At 42.4% G+C, this 15620-nt stretch overlaps 1 protein-coding gene, 1 long non-coding RNA gene and 1 pseudogene across 2 annotated transcripts in view; 1 reads left to right on the forward strand and 2 right to left on the reverse strand.

The window, feature by feature from the left end:
- Positions 1 to 9593, reverse strand: part of LOC135272612 (uncharacterized) — a 291580-nt gene extending 281987 nt beyond the window's left edge. The window contains exon 1 of the long non-coding RNA XR_010340628.1: positions 9545 to 9593. This is a non-coding gene — a long non-coding RNA (uncharacterized LOC135272612). The remainder of the gene's footprint in view (positions 1 to 9544) is intronic.
- The window catches only part of LOC135272608 (neuroblastoma breakpoint family member 4-like), a 32255-nt gene extending 21439 nt beyond the window's left edge, over positions 1 to 10816 (forward strand). Inside the window, exons 9-13 of the mRNA XM_064371073.1 lie at positions 162 to 234; positions 1156 to 1292; positions 2249 to 2485; positions 4491 to 4691; positions 7563 to 10816. Of these exons, the coding sequence (XP_064227143.1) occupies positions 162 to 234; positions 1156 to 1292; positions 2249 to 2485; positions 4491 to 4691; positions 7563 to 7642 (728 nt within the window). The 3' untranslated portion in view covers positions 7643 to 10816. The remainder of the gene's footprint in view (positions 1 to 161; positions 235 to 1155; positions 1293 to 2248; positions 2486 to 4490; positions 4692 to 7562) is intronic.
- A 233-nt stretch (positions 10817 to 11049) lies between these two features.
- LOC135272610 (transcription initiation factor TFIID subunit 9-like) lies at positions 11050 to 12006 on the reverse strand (annotated as a pseudogene).
- Positions 12007 to 15620: the final 3614 nt, after the last annotated feature.

Genomic DNA, 15620 nt, shown 5'->3' on the forward strand with positions numbered 1-15620 from the left:
ATCAGGAGAACATGCCAGGGCATTTTTTAGGGCTAAACAGGAGAGTTTTCAGTACAATGCAGACCCATACATGGATGTTCATGCCTCAGTGCACATAGGGCTGACTGTGCTTCCAGTGGGTGAAGTGGGAAATATCTGAATAGACGCTTCTGTATTTGCAGAAAGTGATGAACATGACGATGAAGATATTACAGATGCGGAGGTCGAGAAAGTACAGGAATCACCTGACCACAGGTAACACTGAATACTCAGGAGCGGGTAATGGGTGGTAAAATATGGAAAAGGTCTCAGAAAGAACACAAGGTAGTTGAAGGTAGTCACAGACGGCAGGTTCAGGATACAGACAGCTGCACAGTGCACCGATTTCCTGCACTCACCAACAAGGAAACAGCCCTGTTAACATGCTTGTCCATTGTCTTCGTGGCACCTGTAAGCATGACCCTCTATGAGCTCACTAGCCCTAGGGACTTCCTGCACACACAGAGGAGACCTGTCCTCCCCTGTAGTGAAGCTAGGACGAGATGGAAAGCTGCTTTTCACATGCTTGTCCTTAGACTCTTGTTAGGGAAGATAAATGACAAGGAGACAACAAGCAGGAATTAGGAAGCACCTACCAAAGTTAAACACCAAGACAAGTGCCCAGGAAAACTTGACATTTCACATCACAATGTTAAAATTAAAAACAATCTACAAGGCACACCGTCTCCGGAGTCTACCAAGGCTCAGACACCTGTATTCCCTTGGCCACAGCATGTTAAATACAACCCAGCTTAGACACACGGTGTGGCAGCTGTCTTTGGTTCTGTGTGAGTGCTGTGAAGACTGTACCATACAGAAGCAGCGGAGCCTCTGCCTTCCTCAGCTCCTGTCTTTCCAGTGCAATGAACACCAGCTGCTCTCTTCCTCTCTGGTTCCCAAGGCAGCCATGCTCTGTTGCAGATAGAGGAGGATTGCCTGTTCTCTCTTAAATGGAACCTCCCCTTTGCTTTCTGGAACCACTACCTTATGCCTTCCGTCAAAACCAGCTGGGAATCCCTCTTGGTTTAATCTGTGTCATCTCTATCCTACCTGGCTCGTGAGGGAGGTGCAGAAGGCTGAGGAAAAGGAAGTCCCTCAGGACTCACTGGAGGAATGTGTTGTCCCTTGTTCAAACAGCTACAGGCCTTCTGACTCCAACCAGCCTCACGGGAGCACCGAAGTAACATTTGAGGGAGACGAAGTCGACTCTGCTATGATTGTAGACGGTGGCTGGTCTCAGAATGAAGATGAGGAAATGCCATACTTTCTCCCAGGTAGCCTCCATATTCTTTATGCCGCATACCTCTGTCTAGGCTAAGGAAGATCAATTCTGAGGACAGGCTGTATGCAAACCCATTGATTTGAATCAGAAACTAGGATGAAGCTGGGGGCAGTGGGTCACATCTGTAATTTCAGCACTTTGGGAGGCCCAGGCGGGTGGACTACTTGAGTTCGGGAGTTCAAGATGAGCTTGGGAAATGTGGTGAAATCCATCTTTAAAACGAGTACAAAAAAATTACCCAGGCGAGGTGATCGACACCTGTAGTCCCCACTAATCGGGAGCCTGAGGTAGGAGAATCATCTGTGCACAGGAAGTTGAGGCTTCAGTGAGTCATGATTTCACCAGTACACGCCACCTTCAGTGACAGAGAGAGAACCTGTCTCAAAAAAAAAAAAAAAGAAGGAACGAAGGAAGGAAGCAGGGAAGGAGGGAGGGAGGGACAGAGGGGAGGAAGGGGAGGGAAAGAAGGATGTGAAGGAGAAAAGGAGGGAGGGAAGGAAGGAGGGAGGGAAGGAGGACTAGGATGGAATATTTAATATAGATACAAGAGAGTCAGATAGCTTTCCAATTCTCCCTGGCCCTGATATCAGGTGACTGGACCACAGGCAGTAGGACAACTTCACAGCCACCTGTGTACAGGAGGTGTACTGGAGGTATCTGTCAGGCCTTCTAGCTCATTTCCTATGTCTCTTGTCACCTCTAATGATGTAATTTGTGCCCCAGCACTATGTCCATGGAGTTTCCATGCTTGTCCAAGGCCACTGTCAAAGACAGCCTTGCCTACATATTAAAAGATGTTGTTTCCCTGCATTTACATGATGTCTGTCTGTGTGGCCTTGGTCACTGGATTGCTTTAGTGAGAAGCAGGGACAGCAGGGATGGGTGTCTGGGAGCACTTAACAAAGGGAAAACTGAGACTGTTCCTACTGAAGCCCCTTCTCCTTTCAGCTCCCACCCAAGAGACCCGTCCCCAAGGGACTTGCAGTGGAGACGTGAGCTACTACCTGTCAGAGATGGAGACTTCACTGACACAGCCGGAGCCAAGCACCCTGGTGCCCAATTGTCTTGGACTACAGCTGGATCAAGGGTTCGACTGTGGGAATGGCTTAGCCAGGCAGGGCCCTTCGTCCACCACCTGCAGCTTCACAGCCAATGCTGATTCTGGGACCCAATGTTCCTTTCAAGGTAGGGAAGGAAAGAGGGTAGGAAGCTCTAATCCAGGTCTTGGTGGTCACGGTGCTGTGGGTGCAGCAGAGAATGGGCGCCTCTCCGTGCTCACTCAGGGTCAAGTTGAAATCCGTGATGCTCCAACCCAGTGAGGTGAGCAAGAGCCTGGGGCTTAGGACAAAATCTGCTCTCAGGTCCTGGGTTTGCCTCCTTCTGGTTGTTCACTTTGGCCAAAGATTTTGTCTTTTGGGGATATAAATCTCTGTTTCCTCATCGGAGCTACCTAAAAAATAGTATCTGCCTGTAATCATTGTTGAGAGTATTAATTATTATAATTTCCAAAGGGCCTGATTCAATAACAATTACTCGATAAACCTATAAATAGCTGTTATCTAATCCACTTGTCTTTCTGACAACTTTACATTTAGAAGGTGACTTCACAGACTATGTTGTCTCTGAGGCAGAGCGATTGTGAAGCTCTCTGTTTTCTAGAGACCCCTCTTCCCTTCCTTTCTCACACGTACTCCTCTGCCAGTTTTCTTCCTCTCCTTCCCCATCCCTCATGAAGCCGATTCTCAACTATCAGGCACTCTCCATGACAACCTATAGGCACATTCAGTAACAGTGTAAATCCTGGGCCCACGAGTCAGTCTCATGACATGTCCAGATCTTTCTTCTCCTTGTTTTTCCGCTCTTTTTGAAAACAAAGGGCAATTTTCACGTGGAAAGTGTCCACATCAGTCTCTTTTATGAAAATCCATTTAGTTCATCATCTCCACTCATGTACACAGCCACGTCCTCAGTTTCCATCTCAGAGGGAACAATTCTGCTCAGATTTCCTTAAAACCATGGGTCGTGTTCATCTTCACTCTCTGTCCCACTCAGTAGCTTCTCCTGGAGCCCTCGGCTAAGTAATGAAAGGACTTTTGTCCCCAGGAGCAGGGAGGGTCTCGTGAGATCCCAAGCACCATATGGGTTCATGGAGAGGACACATGGGAGGCGCTCAGTGGGTACTGGGGCATGCGCAGTCCCTGACACGTGCCGTGACAACTTATTTAAACTGATTTCTTCCCACTGGAATCTCCTTCGCTTCTCTATGGATTCTCACACCCCCTGCCACGACTCACCGCACTGGCTCAGGCACACCCTCTCTTCCTCACTTTCCCTGGAGTCCAGAGCCTGAATAGGCTCCAGGTGAGAGGACAGAGTGAATGCTTTTGTCTCATTCATATTTTCCCTCACCTGGTGATTTCTCCTGCTGTCTAATAGGTTATTTGCTTCTCCCACATGGTTTCTTTCTCATGCTTCTCATGTTTCTAATTTTTTTTCCAATTTTGATAAACCAGAACAGTGATTGTTGCCTTACATTTAATATCTTCTAAATCCCTATCTAATATTTCTTTATTAGATTAATACATACAGATATATGCATTTATGTCATTTTTCATAGATATTATGTATATTTGGTGTGTGTGCTACATAGGGTTTATATGTATATTCAATAGACCTTATAATGATGCAAGTTTTGTAAATTCTCCAGGTTTAGGCTCCCCCGGTTCCTTTCTCTCATCAGCTGCTGTAACCTCTGTCTGGTCTCACCTCTGTGTCCCATGGGCTGCCACCCTGCCAGGCCCTTCCATCCCCATCTCCTGTTTGCAATCAGCTCTGATTTAACTTTCACATTTATAATCTCTTCCCTCCCCAAAGCACAGACTACATACAGGGGGATTTCCTTGCTTTTGCCTTATCGACATGGAAGTTATTTGTTTCTTAATCTTGTGTTTCTTGAATATTTTTGTGAATCAGGAGTGCCTTTGCCTCCTGACAAACTTGTCCTTACTGAGTAATGGAAGAAAGATCAACAAAACAGAAAATATTAAAGTCACTCTACTGGCTTCCCCTCACACTTTGGACTTTCTTGTCCAAGGCCACATTCCTGATTTGACGTCCTTTGGGTGGAAGAGAAAGTCACAGTAAGATCATGGATGCCAGTGCATGCCATTGGCTGTCATTTTGTTTTCAGAGATGGTTGCGCAGCCCTCTGGCTGGCTGAAGAGCCCTCCGCAGCGGGAAGATGATCCATCCCAACACTCAGCTGACAACACACGAGGGCAGCGGCTCATCGGCAACATTCCCACTTCAAGTGTTTTCAAACCGAAGATGATTAAAAGAGAATCCCGGTTCAGCAAGTGGAATCCCTACCCCTCACACTTGGGACGCAGAGGTAATCACATCTATGACCCTTAGCTGCACTCACTTCTTATTTCACTCTGTCGATGGTGACAGCTCGTTCTCCTACTGCTTTTTCTCTTCCATTTGTTTTCTCCAGCAGCTGCTGTAACCTCTGTCTGGTCTTAACTTTGTGTCCCGTGGTCTTCCACCATGCAAGGCCTTTTCTGTCCCCATCTCCTCATTGCTCTCTGAACTCTGCCCTATGCCTTATTCTGCTGTCTTGAGAGTCCCTCTCATGGTCACAGGAGAGCCAGACCTCCTTGTCCTCATGCACGTCCACAGTTTAAGCTGCTGAACACAGGGTCCTTTGACTGGAATTGCATACTCTCCTGGGAAGTTTACCTTTCCTCCCAGCATCCCCAACTCCATTGTCTCTTTCTGCAGGGAGCGTTGCTTTAATGCATCATTTACACATTGGTTTTTCTCTTGAGTCAGCTTTTGAGCATCCCGACTGATTCAACCCTTAACTGTCTCTTGTTCCTCTGAATGAGAAGTGTTAAAACTGAGCACAACGGTTCCCACTTAGAAAACTAAACTAGAACCAGGTGGGAGTTCCCTAATGGCCTGGATACACTTTAGTCTTCAGCCCCAGATGTGTAGCCTTGTGACAATGTAGCTGGAGTTGCCAGGGACTCGGTGTTCTCACCTCATGGACTCATTTGAGCTGACATTAACTGGAGGACATTTATGACATTCTCAAGGGACATCACTTCAAAAGTACATACAGAGGGCAGGACCTCAAAACTGCATACATCGTGAGGTACGTCATTCTAACCTCTCTCCTTTTTATTCTCATTTCCACTTCTACAAGTCCAGTTAAGGGTCAAAAATGCAACTCAGATGAATCTTAAGGCCAGTTTATATGAGATAGCATTTTCTGAATTAACTTTGATAAAAGCGACTCCACAACCAGCTTTATGCATACACAAGATGACAGGCAAGAATCTATCCACAGGACAGTCTTTGCTTTGGCCCAGCCCAGTTGATAAGAGAGAGATTTCACTGAAGTTGTCAGAGAGAGGACTAAAATCCATGGAACCACTGGGAACAAAGCCAATCATGAGATAAAGAGCAAAAGGAAAGAAAATGATGGGAAATGGGGTGATATTCTCACTTCCATGACCTGGGGTGTGTTTTGGGTGTGTGTAGTTTTAAAACAGTCCCATGTGACTCTAATCTGTGGCTAAAGATAAGAAGGACCACTGGTCTTCTATGATCACAGGTCACCAACATGGAAGTGCCCCATATGTGCAGCTACTCCAAAGGCTGAGCCTCCGTCAGCCTTTGATGGGACCTATATTCCCCTCTCAACAGCACTGTTTGTATAGCGTAGAAAAAATCAAGAAGAAAACCAAGAAAATGAATACATTAGACCTTTAGCCTCTGCTTGAAGCTCACTTGCTCAATTTTGAATACAAGACAAAGTGAGAAATAGTCATTACATTAACATCTAATGTACAGAAATAATACCTCCCATATTACATATAGTGGAATTTAGTATTTTCTTTGGCAGTTTAAAGTAAAACTTCCAGTTTACATTTAACCACACAGATTTTACAGCCCACTAATTGGCTCAGCACTGCAATGTAAACATTTCACTTTTGGTCATTTATTGTCCTTCCGCAAAGCCCTGAAAAAGAACTTACTGGTCTCACTCTCCTGAAGAGAATGCAATAACAAATCAAGACTGAAATTCCACAAGAGATTGTATATGAATACTTCTTTATGCCACTCTTGACGCTTGACATTAAGTATTAAAAAGTCAACTTTCCCAAAATGTAGTTAAGGAAAATAATAAGTGGGAGGGGAGAATGTAGTAAAACACAGACTAATCCTTTCACTTTGTACTTCAGAGTTCTGTGGGTCTAGATATTGAGAAGATTTCTAGAAATCCCGTAGGGTGTAACCAGGTGTGGAATCAACTTCCAGGCATTGGGGAAAATAAGTAGGGTCATAATTACACTCCCTGCTCTCTCTTTGCTAACTCCATTTTGAGTGTCTTTTTTTCTTTTAATTTTCTTTCTTTCCTGATCCTCTTTGAAAGAATACTTATAAATATATTTGTTTTTTCTTTAAAAAAATTATGTTAACCAACCAAACCAGCACCACAGACATCATATTTCTCATTTTTTTGGTAAAACCTTATTTCTGTCCTAGCCAAGGTGACCCAGCAGTCTGCCATGACCGTTGAGACCTCCAGATTGGAGCCTTTCCTCTCTCTTCCTCCAATATTTATTGAAATGGCTTTAGTTCATGGGTCCTAATTCCTGGGTTGTCAATAACAAGTCATGTGGCCTTAGTTCAATCATATCCCAGTGGCATCACTACGCCTCTGTTTTAAAGGCCGGAAGTGGACGTGGATGTTTTCTGAGGTTCCTGCTGCTTCTTCTATCCAGAGTTCTTCCCATGGCCTCCTGCTCCTCCCTAGAAGACTGGGACATGGAGTTTAAGGGAGTGGGTTTCTCTGCAGAGGATCTTCCTTTTCTGCAGCCCTCTGTCTGAGCATGTATGATTGATGCTGAGCACATCCTCACTGGGAGGAAAAGCCATCACTCTGCTCCAGACAGAGAGGAATCAGGAGGAAAGGGGCTGATATTCCCAGCCGCCGGTTGGGTATAGGCAGGGTCCCTATATCCTGCACCGCAGGCTGACTGGAAGTTCAGGGAAATTCAGTGGTGTTTTCTTCTCACTTGTGAATGGTGCTTCCCCTTTCAGCCAGCCCGACCCTCACCCTCAGCTCAAGCTCCCAGGAAGAGATCAGTTTGCCCCTGGGATATCACCACTTAGCAATCCCTCTAAACTCAGCCTTCAAAAGGACCTGACAAAAATGCTGATTTGGTTATTTTCTCTCACTCACCTACAGGTACGAAATACTACCAGAAGGCTGCAAAGGCTGAAATGATGCCAATAAAGCAGCTTTTCCAATTGATGAGAAAAAACTAAGACAGCAAACAAAGCAAGTTCAAGTACAAATATAATGACCCTGCAGGGAACCTTCACAGAGGATGGAATTTTAGATCACAGAATGCTCTTGATGATTTCAACCCACTAGGCTCCTTTGAGAAGCCACAGTCCATCCTAGTCCAATTGTGATCAATACCTAGGGAGACCAATCCTCAGATGGACGCACAGCATTGACAGGCTTCAGCCTTGCTCCTCTCAATTCCCATCCTGTAGAGCACAGAAGCGTGGAGCCACTGGCAGGAGACAGCATGTCACCCAGGACCCTACCAGGGTAGACTACGAAAAATGCCATGTTCTTGCTGAAAATGTTTAGCCTGAATTTCATAGGAGGTAATCCTCGGGCAATTGCGGAATGTATGTCATCACCGAGAACACAACAAAAAGGTGAAGAGACATCTTGTTGGAACACTGCAGGCATGCTGTGAGCTTCCTGCCTCAGCCCATCTTCAGGCAGAGAAGATTCTACCAGGGTAGATGAGAACAATGCCACGTTCTTGCTGAAAATGTTTAGCCTGAATTTCACAGGAGGTAATCCTCGGGCTATTGCAGAATGTAGAACATCGAACAGCACAACTCACCTGTCTGCTTCAAACAGCCCACGTCAGCACAAAGAACACAACAAAAAGGTGAAGAGACATTTTGTTGGAACACTGCAGGCATGCTGTGAGCTTCCTGCCTCAGCCCATCTTCAGGCAGAGAAGATTCTACCAGGGTAGATGAGAACAATGCCACGTTCTTGCTGAAAATGTTTAGCCTGAATTTCACAGGAGGTAATCCTCGGGCTATTGCAGAATGTAGAACATCGAACAGCACAACTCACCTGTCTGCTTCAAACAGCCCACGTCAGCACAAAGAACACAACAAAAAGGTGAAGAGACATTTTGTTGGAACACTGCAGGCATGCTGTGAGCTTCCTGCCTCAGCCCATCTTCAGGCAGAGAAGATTCTACCAGGGTAGATGAGAACAATGCCACGTTCTTGCTGAAAATGTTTAGCCTGAATTTCACAGGAGGTAATCCTCGGGCTATTGCAGAATGTAGAACATCGAACAGCACAACTCACCTGTCTGCTTCAAACAGCCCACGTCAGCACAAAGAACACAACAAAAAGGTGAAGAGACATTTTGTTGGAACACTGCAGGCATGCTGTGAGCTTCCTGCCTCAGCCCATCTTCAGGCAGAGAAGATTCTACCAGGGTAGATGAGAACAATGCCACGTTCTTGCTGAAAATGTTTAGCCTGAATTTCACAGGAGGTAATCCTCGGGCTATTGCAGAATGTAGAACATCGAACAGCACAACTCACCTGTCTGCTTCAAACAGCCCACGTCAGCACAAAGAACACAACAAAAAGGTGAAGAGACATTTTGTTGGAACACTGCAGGCATGCTGTGAGCTTCCTGCCTCAGCCCATCTTCAGGCAGAGAAGATTCTACCAGGGTAGATGAGAATAATGCCACGTTCTTGCTGAAAATGTTTAGCCTGAATTTCACAGGAGGTAATCCTCGGGCTATTGCAGAATGTAGAACATCGAACAGCACAACTCACCTGTCTGCTTCAAACAGCCCACATCAGCACAAAGAACACAACAAAAAGGTGAAGAGACATTTTGTTGGAACACTGCAGGCATGCTGTGAGCTTCCTGCCTCAGCCCATCTTCAGGCAGAGAAGGGCCAGTGTCTTCATCCTCCCCATTATTGTGATACTAGGATGTTCCCTTGGTTAACGAGGGGGTCTATCAGCTCCGTCCCTTTTAAAGACAATAGACCGCCTCCTTAACCAAGGGCCAGTGTCTTCAACCTCCCCATTATTGTGATACTAGGATGTTCCCTTGGTTAAGGAGGGGTCTATCAGCTCCGTCCCTTTTAAAGACAATAGACCGCCTCCTTAACCAAGGGCCAGTGTCTTCATCCTCCCCATTATTGTGATACTACAATGTTCCCTTAGTTAAGGAGGGGCTCTATCAGCTCTGTCCCTTCTAAAGACAGTAGACCCCTCTTTAACCAAGGGCCATTGTCTTCATCCTCCCCATTATTGTGATATTAGGACCTTCCCTTGGTTAAGGAGGGGGTCTATTGTCTTTAAAAGGGACGGAGCTGATAGACCCCCTCCTTAACCAAGGGAACATTCTAGTATCACAATAATGGGGAGGATGAAGACACTGGCCCTTGGTTAGGAGGGGGTCTATTGTCTTTAAAAGCGACGGAGCTGATAGACTCCCTCCTTAACCAAGGGAACATTCTAGTATCACAATAATGGGGAGGATGAAGACACTGGCCCTTGGTTAAGGAGGGGGTCTATTGTCTTTAAAAGGGACAGAGCTGATAGACCCCTCCTTAACCAAGGGAACGTCCTAGTATCACAATAATGGGGATGATGAAGACACTGGCCCTTCTCTACCTGCAGATGGGCTGAGGCAAGAAGCTCACAGCATGACTCTGCAGTGTTCCTTGCAAGATGTTTAGGCTGAATTTAATCATGAACACATTTTCAGATCACTTCAGAATGCAGAACCCAAAATGTCTCTTCACGTTTTTATGACGACACCTTATTTATAATTTGAAAGTGGGTTGAAACAGCTTGACTATCCTGTATTTTAACAATCTCCCTCTCAAAATGTCTCTTCACCTTTTTATGAAGACACCTTATTTATCATTTGAAAGTGGGTTGAAACAGCTTGACTATCCTGTATTTTAACAATCTCCCTCTCAAAATGTCTCTTCACCTTTTTATGAAGACACCTTATTTATCATTTGAAAGTGGGTTGAAACAGCTTGACTATCCTGTATTTTAACAATCTCCCTTTCAAAATGTCTCTTCACCTTTTTATGAAGACACCTTATTTATCATTTGAAAGTGGGTTGAAACAGCTTGACTATCCTGTATTTTAACAATCTCCCTCTCAAAATGTCTCTTCACCTTTTTATGAAGACACCTTATTTATCATTTGAAAGTGGGTTGAAACAGCTTGACTATCCTGTATTTTAACAATCTCCCTCTGAGCATTTTATCATCAATTAATCACCCCTGCCTGGGTCAGTTAATATATTTCTGTTTTTACATTGGACATTTTCTATCTCAAAATTTTACTATGTACTTGTTCTTGCTGGCATGCTTTGTGAAAAAAAAATAAATATTCCCTGCTCAAATTTTAACTTTCGTCCAGAATTTTATTTATTTATTTATTTATTTATTCATTTTCTCAATTACTGAATGACAACTTTATTTTTCTTACACTTTTAAGGCTGAACCTTCATTTAAATTGAAAAGTATGGTAATTGTATTTACTCATTAAATATTATTAAAGTTTTCTAAAACACAACTTGAAAACATCCAGCATGCATGTTTAATATCAGTACAATAAATTCAAGATCAAGGTCACGTTACATGCAGCAAAGCTAGATTACAAATTATCATAGTCGTGGTCGTCATCATCATCATCATCTTCATGTTTTCTTTTCAATGCATTTGATGATTCATTGGCAGTATTTTGTGATGACACCATATTAGTGGTAATAAGAATGTTTCTGGGCCCAATTAATGATGGATTAATGAGAACATTCTGAACTGCTGAAGTTGCAGGAATTGAAGATTTTACAGCTGGAGACTGCGATGTAGGCATCTGTACTGTAAACCTTTGTCCCGTGAGGGACATGGGAGTCCCCACTTTAGTTGAAACAGACATGGTCTGTGGGGTTGGTGTGCCTAGTGTGGGAGTACTTGGTCTGCTAGTAACCGAACCAACACTTAACCGTGGGACTGTTATTCTTCCTGCAGAAGTTGATGCCTTTTTCTGTAAAGATTTCAGCCTATAGTTTGGAGCTGTTAAGCAATACCTATCAGGTGGCAACCTAGGACCTGAATATGGCTTGATTAATGGCAAAGGCGTTTGATTTCTTTGCCTTGCGATATCTAATAAAAATTTCTTGGGGGAGGAGAGGTGAAAGACTGGTCAGCGTGGCACCGGATTGCCAATCGCACATCATCTGCATCAACGGTAGCTTTCTTAGCATGGCTTGAATCAATTTTTGCATCATCTAGAATTGTGGTCACATATCGGAAGGCAAACTGCAACATCTGATTTATAACTCTTGGCTCATATTCTGTAATCCCCATATCCTTCAGGATTTGTGCCATCATCTGTGCATCTTTCGGCATGCTCTTGGGAGAAGCCATCTTGCCAGACTCCATGATATCTGATGATCAGACTTCTCGAGCTAAATCACCCACATTAATGTATTTCAGTCCGGATTTTGATGCAAGTTCTTTGCCTAGTGTGGTTTTTCCAACCCCTGGTGTACCGGTGAGCAGGATGTTCGGAAGCAACACGGTCCTCACTGCGACTGCTCCGATCACCTCGCTCAAGTGCCCTTTGCGCTACGGGGAGGACCAGAATTAATTTTAATTTGTTTTTGCTGGCATTCTGCTGTGATAAAGAATATCCTCTGCCCCAAATTGAACTTTTATCCAAAATTAATTTTAGTTTATTAGTTAAAATGGTCAAGTTTTGAATCTCATTAAAATTTTTTTGTCTATCACTCTGGACTACTGGATTTTTTACATACAGTGTTTTAAGCTTTTATTGTTATGATTGGTTTTGGCAGATAAGAATATAGATTAACAAAAATATTCTTATTTCCCTGTTTACATTCTAAGCTCTTCCATATTTAGTCTCTATTTACCATATGTGGTAGATTGTATTTACTCTATTTCTTTGTTGATGTTATATGTTTTCTTTTTGTATTTGTGTGTATGTGTGTGCCTTTTGTTTGCTGTTTAGGAAGGGTTGTATAGCTCCTGTTTAACATTGCACTAAAAAGCTTTTGACATCACTAATCCCCTTTTAACTTGATACACTTCTACTATTTGGTTTATGAGTTTTAAATTACATCTTTCAATTTCAAAATTGTACCACTATGACAATCAAAGACATTATTTTCCTCTTCTCTAACCTCTTTACCTGCCATTTCTTATTTGTTATTTCAACCCAAACATAAAGTGACAGCCTTTGTGCCCCACCTGTCCCCACCTTGGTTTTTGGTTTAGATCTACAATTAAATACATTGATGCACATGCTGTTCAAAAGTGTATCCGAAGCATCACTTGCTGAGTGGAATTTATCCTTAACAGAGGCCTCATGAGGGAATCAGGTCTCGCTGAGTTTTGCGTGCTTAATGAACTTTTCCCACTGTCTTGATACATAGATAGGATCACTGGATAAGGTACTTGCCCAAAATGTATTTTTCTTGTGATTTTAGGAAATATTGTTTGGCTTTGGGGAACAGGCATGTGTGTTCTCATACTGGGATTCTATTTTGTTCTACCAGGACCTTTAATTTCTACCAGTTACTTCATTCATTCTCTTCACCACAAGTCTCCTTCCTTTGACCAGGCCTCCCCATCTCCCAGCAATTCTGCCCTTCGAAGATTGGCCCCTCTGGCCCTCTGCACCGTGAAGCCCCTGCCTTTCAATTCCCCAGTAGCAGGGTTCTGATCCACCAGGTCTCAGCCATGTTCTGTGTTTCTCCACACTCAAATTTTTACCACTATGACACACGTGTATATATATACATGTGTGATTTTTAATTTGTATATATATACACATGTGTATATAAATTGTAGATCTAAATTAAACATATACATATGTGTGTATATATATATATATTTTTAATTATCTTTGCATATACATAATCTTAGGGGTGGAACCAAAGTATAAACACAAAATTCATTTAAGTTTTATATATGCCTTAAACACACAGTCTGAAGCTAATTTTATGCAATATTTTAAATAATTTTGTGCATGAAACAAAGTTTGTGTGCATTGAATCTTCCACTTATGGCATCATATTGGCACTCAAAAAGTTTCAGATTTTGAAGCATTTTTGATTCAGCTTTTCAGATTAGGGATACTCAACTTATACACTTAAATCTCTGGACCATAAAATCATGAGTATTTTTTCCTCTGCGATCACCTATACTCGCTATATGATAAATATGTGCCAGTTTCATAATCAGAAATGAAATTACAAAGATAATTTAAAAATAGAAAAGAGATTGGTATGGAGATAATTTTAAGGTTTCTGAACAAATCATTCTAATATAACCCAGTTAACTAATGTAGCTTTTTTTCTTAAGATTAATTGCCTTAGACAGCATGTAATCAGAATAAAAATGTTAGAATAAAATAGGTGTATTTTAATCTATTTTTAAAAACTTACTAATTTTATAATAGTTGATTTTCCTAGTCACCACTGCTTTCACAAATAACCTCTGTTCTAGGGGGAGCATGGTAATATTTCAATGCAAGAAAAGTGTTGTTTACAATGCTGTTCATTGACTCATCCTGTCAGGTCACAAAAGGCTACCAGGACGTTTACAAAGGATGCTTTGTGGGTAGCAGGAAGTTCTGAGGTTTAACAAATAAATTTGGCTAAATAAAACTCTGACAGGTGCAGTTGGTAGCCAGTACTCCAATTCATTCATGTGCAATTTTGATTACTGTAGCCAAGTCATAATTAGGTTGGTAATGATTTAATAATCCAAATAATTTTTTAGATTCAGTGATACACATGAAGAACAATGGTCTTCATTTTCTACTTTTATTTTTGGTAGCACTGCTAATGTTTTTAGACCAACATACCTTTTCTAAAATTAAAAAATATATTGTTTTAGAGTTGATGTCTCACTCTGTCACCCAGGCTAGAATGCAGACGTGAGATCATAACTCACCTCAGCCTCAAACTCCTGGGCTCAAGTGATCCTATCACCTCAGCCTCCTGAGTAGCTGGGACTACCAGGCATATGCCATCAAATCTGGCCAACTTATGCTTATTTTTAAACATTGTTTCTTAAGAGAAGACATAATGGCATTTAGTGTGATAGTGTATTCTAAACAATTTATGATTTATGGTCCCCAAACAAATATTATTATTTCCAGTATAATTCTTTCTACAGAAGAATGGGAACAATAAAGTATTGCTCTCTTCCTCCAATATTAATGTTTTTGAGTTAATATACTGCCTTAAAGTGTAGAGTATGTATCTCATGATTCTTTCAACATACCTTGGAGGAAGGCAGAGCAGGGATTATTAATTTGGTCTTGCACATAAAGAAACTGGAACTTAAGAGATTTTCAGTTAATTTGCTGGAAGTTGAAGATGTCTAAGAGAAGGAAATGTGAACTAAGATGATATTTAGAAAGGACAAAGTGATTGGAACCAGACAAACATGGATATGAGTCATGATTCTGTCATTTGGGAAAGTTACTCAATCTCTCTGATAATCAGTTTTCACTTATGTACAAAAGGTATTAAGTCCAACTTTGCTGGATTGTTATAAGACTTAAATAGAAATAATATGTTCTGATTTGGGGTGCTTTCAGCCTTTTTGCACTGGTTTTTCCCATCTTTGTGGATTTATCCACCTGTCGTCTTTGTAATTGCTAACTTTCAGCTTGGGTCTCTGAGTGGATGTCCAGCTTGTTGGTGAAGAAGTTTTTTCTGTTTCTTAGTTTTCCTTCAGTGGACACCCGTCCCCCACAGAGCTGGACCTTCCCAGGTTCAGCTGTGCTTGCTGTGAAACTCTCAATCCTCAGCGTTTCCAATTACTAAGGTTAGAATGAAGGAAAAAATGTTAAGGGCAGCGAGAGAGAAAGGTCAGGTTAAACACAAAGGGAAGCCCATCAGATTAACAGTGGATCTCTCTGAAGAAACCCTACAAGCCAGAAGAGAGTGGAGGCCAATATTCAACATCCTTAAAGAAAAAAAATTTCCAATCCAGAATTTCATATCCAGCCTAACTAAGCTTCATAAGCGAAGGAAAAATAAAATCCTTGACAGACAAGCAAATGCTGAGGGATTTTGTCACCACCAGGCCTGCCTTACAAGAGCTTCTGAAGGAAGCAGTAAGTATGGAAAGGAAAAACTGATACCAGCCACTGGAAAAACATACCAAAATGTA

This window comes from Aotus nancymaae, unplaced genomic scaffold (assembly GCF_030222135.1).
Source record: "Aotus nancymaae isolate 86718 unplaced genomic scaffold, 86718_ANA_hifiasm-v0.15.2.pri h1tg000117l, whole genome shotgun sequence".
In the NCBI taxonomy this organism is placed as follows: domain Eukaryota; kingdom Metazoa; phylum Chordata; class Mammalia; order Primates; family Aotidae; genus Aotus; species Aotus nancymaae.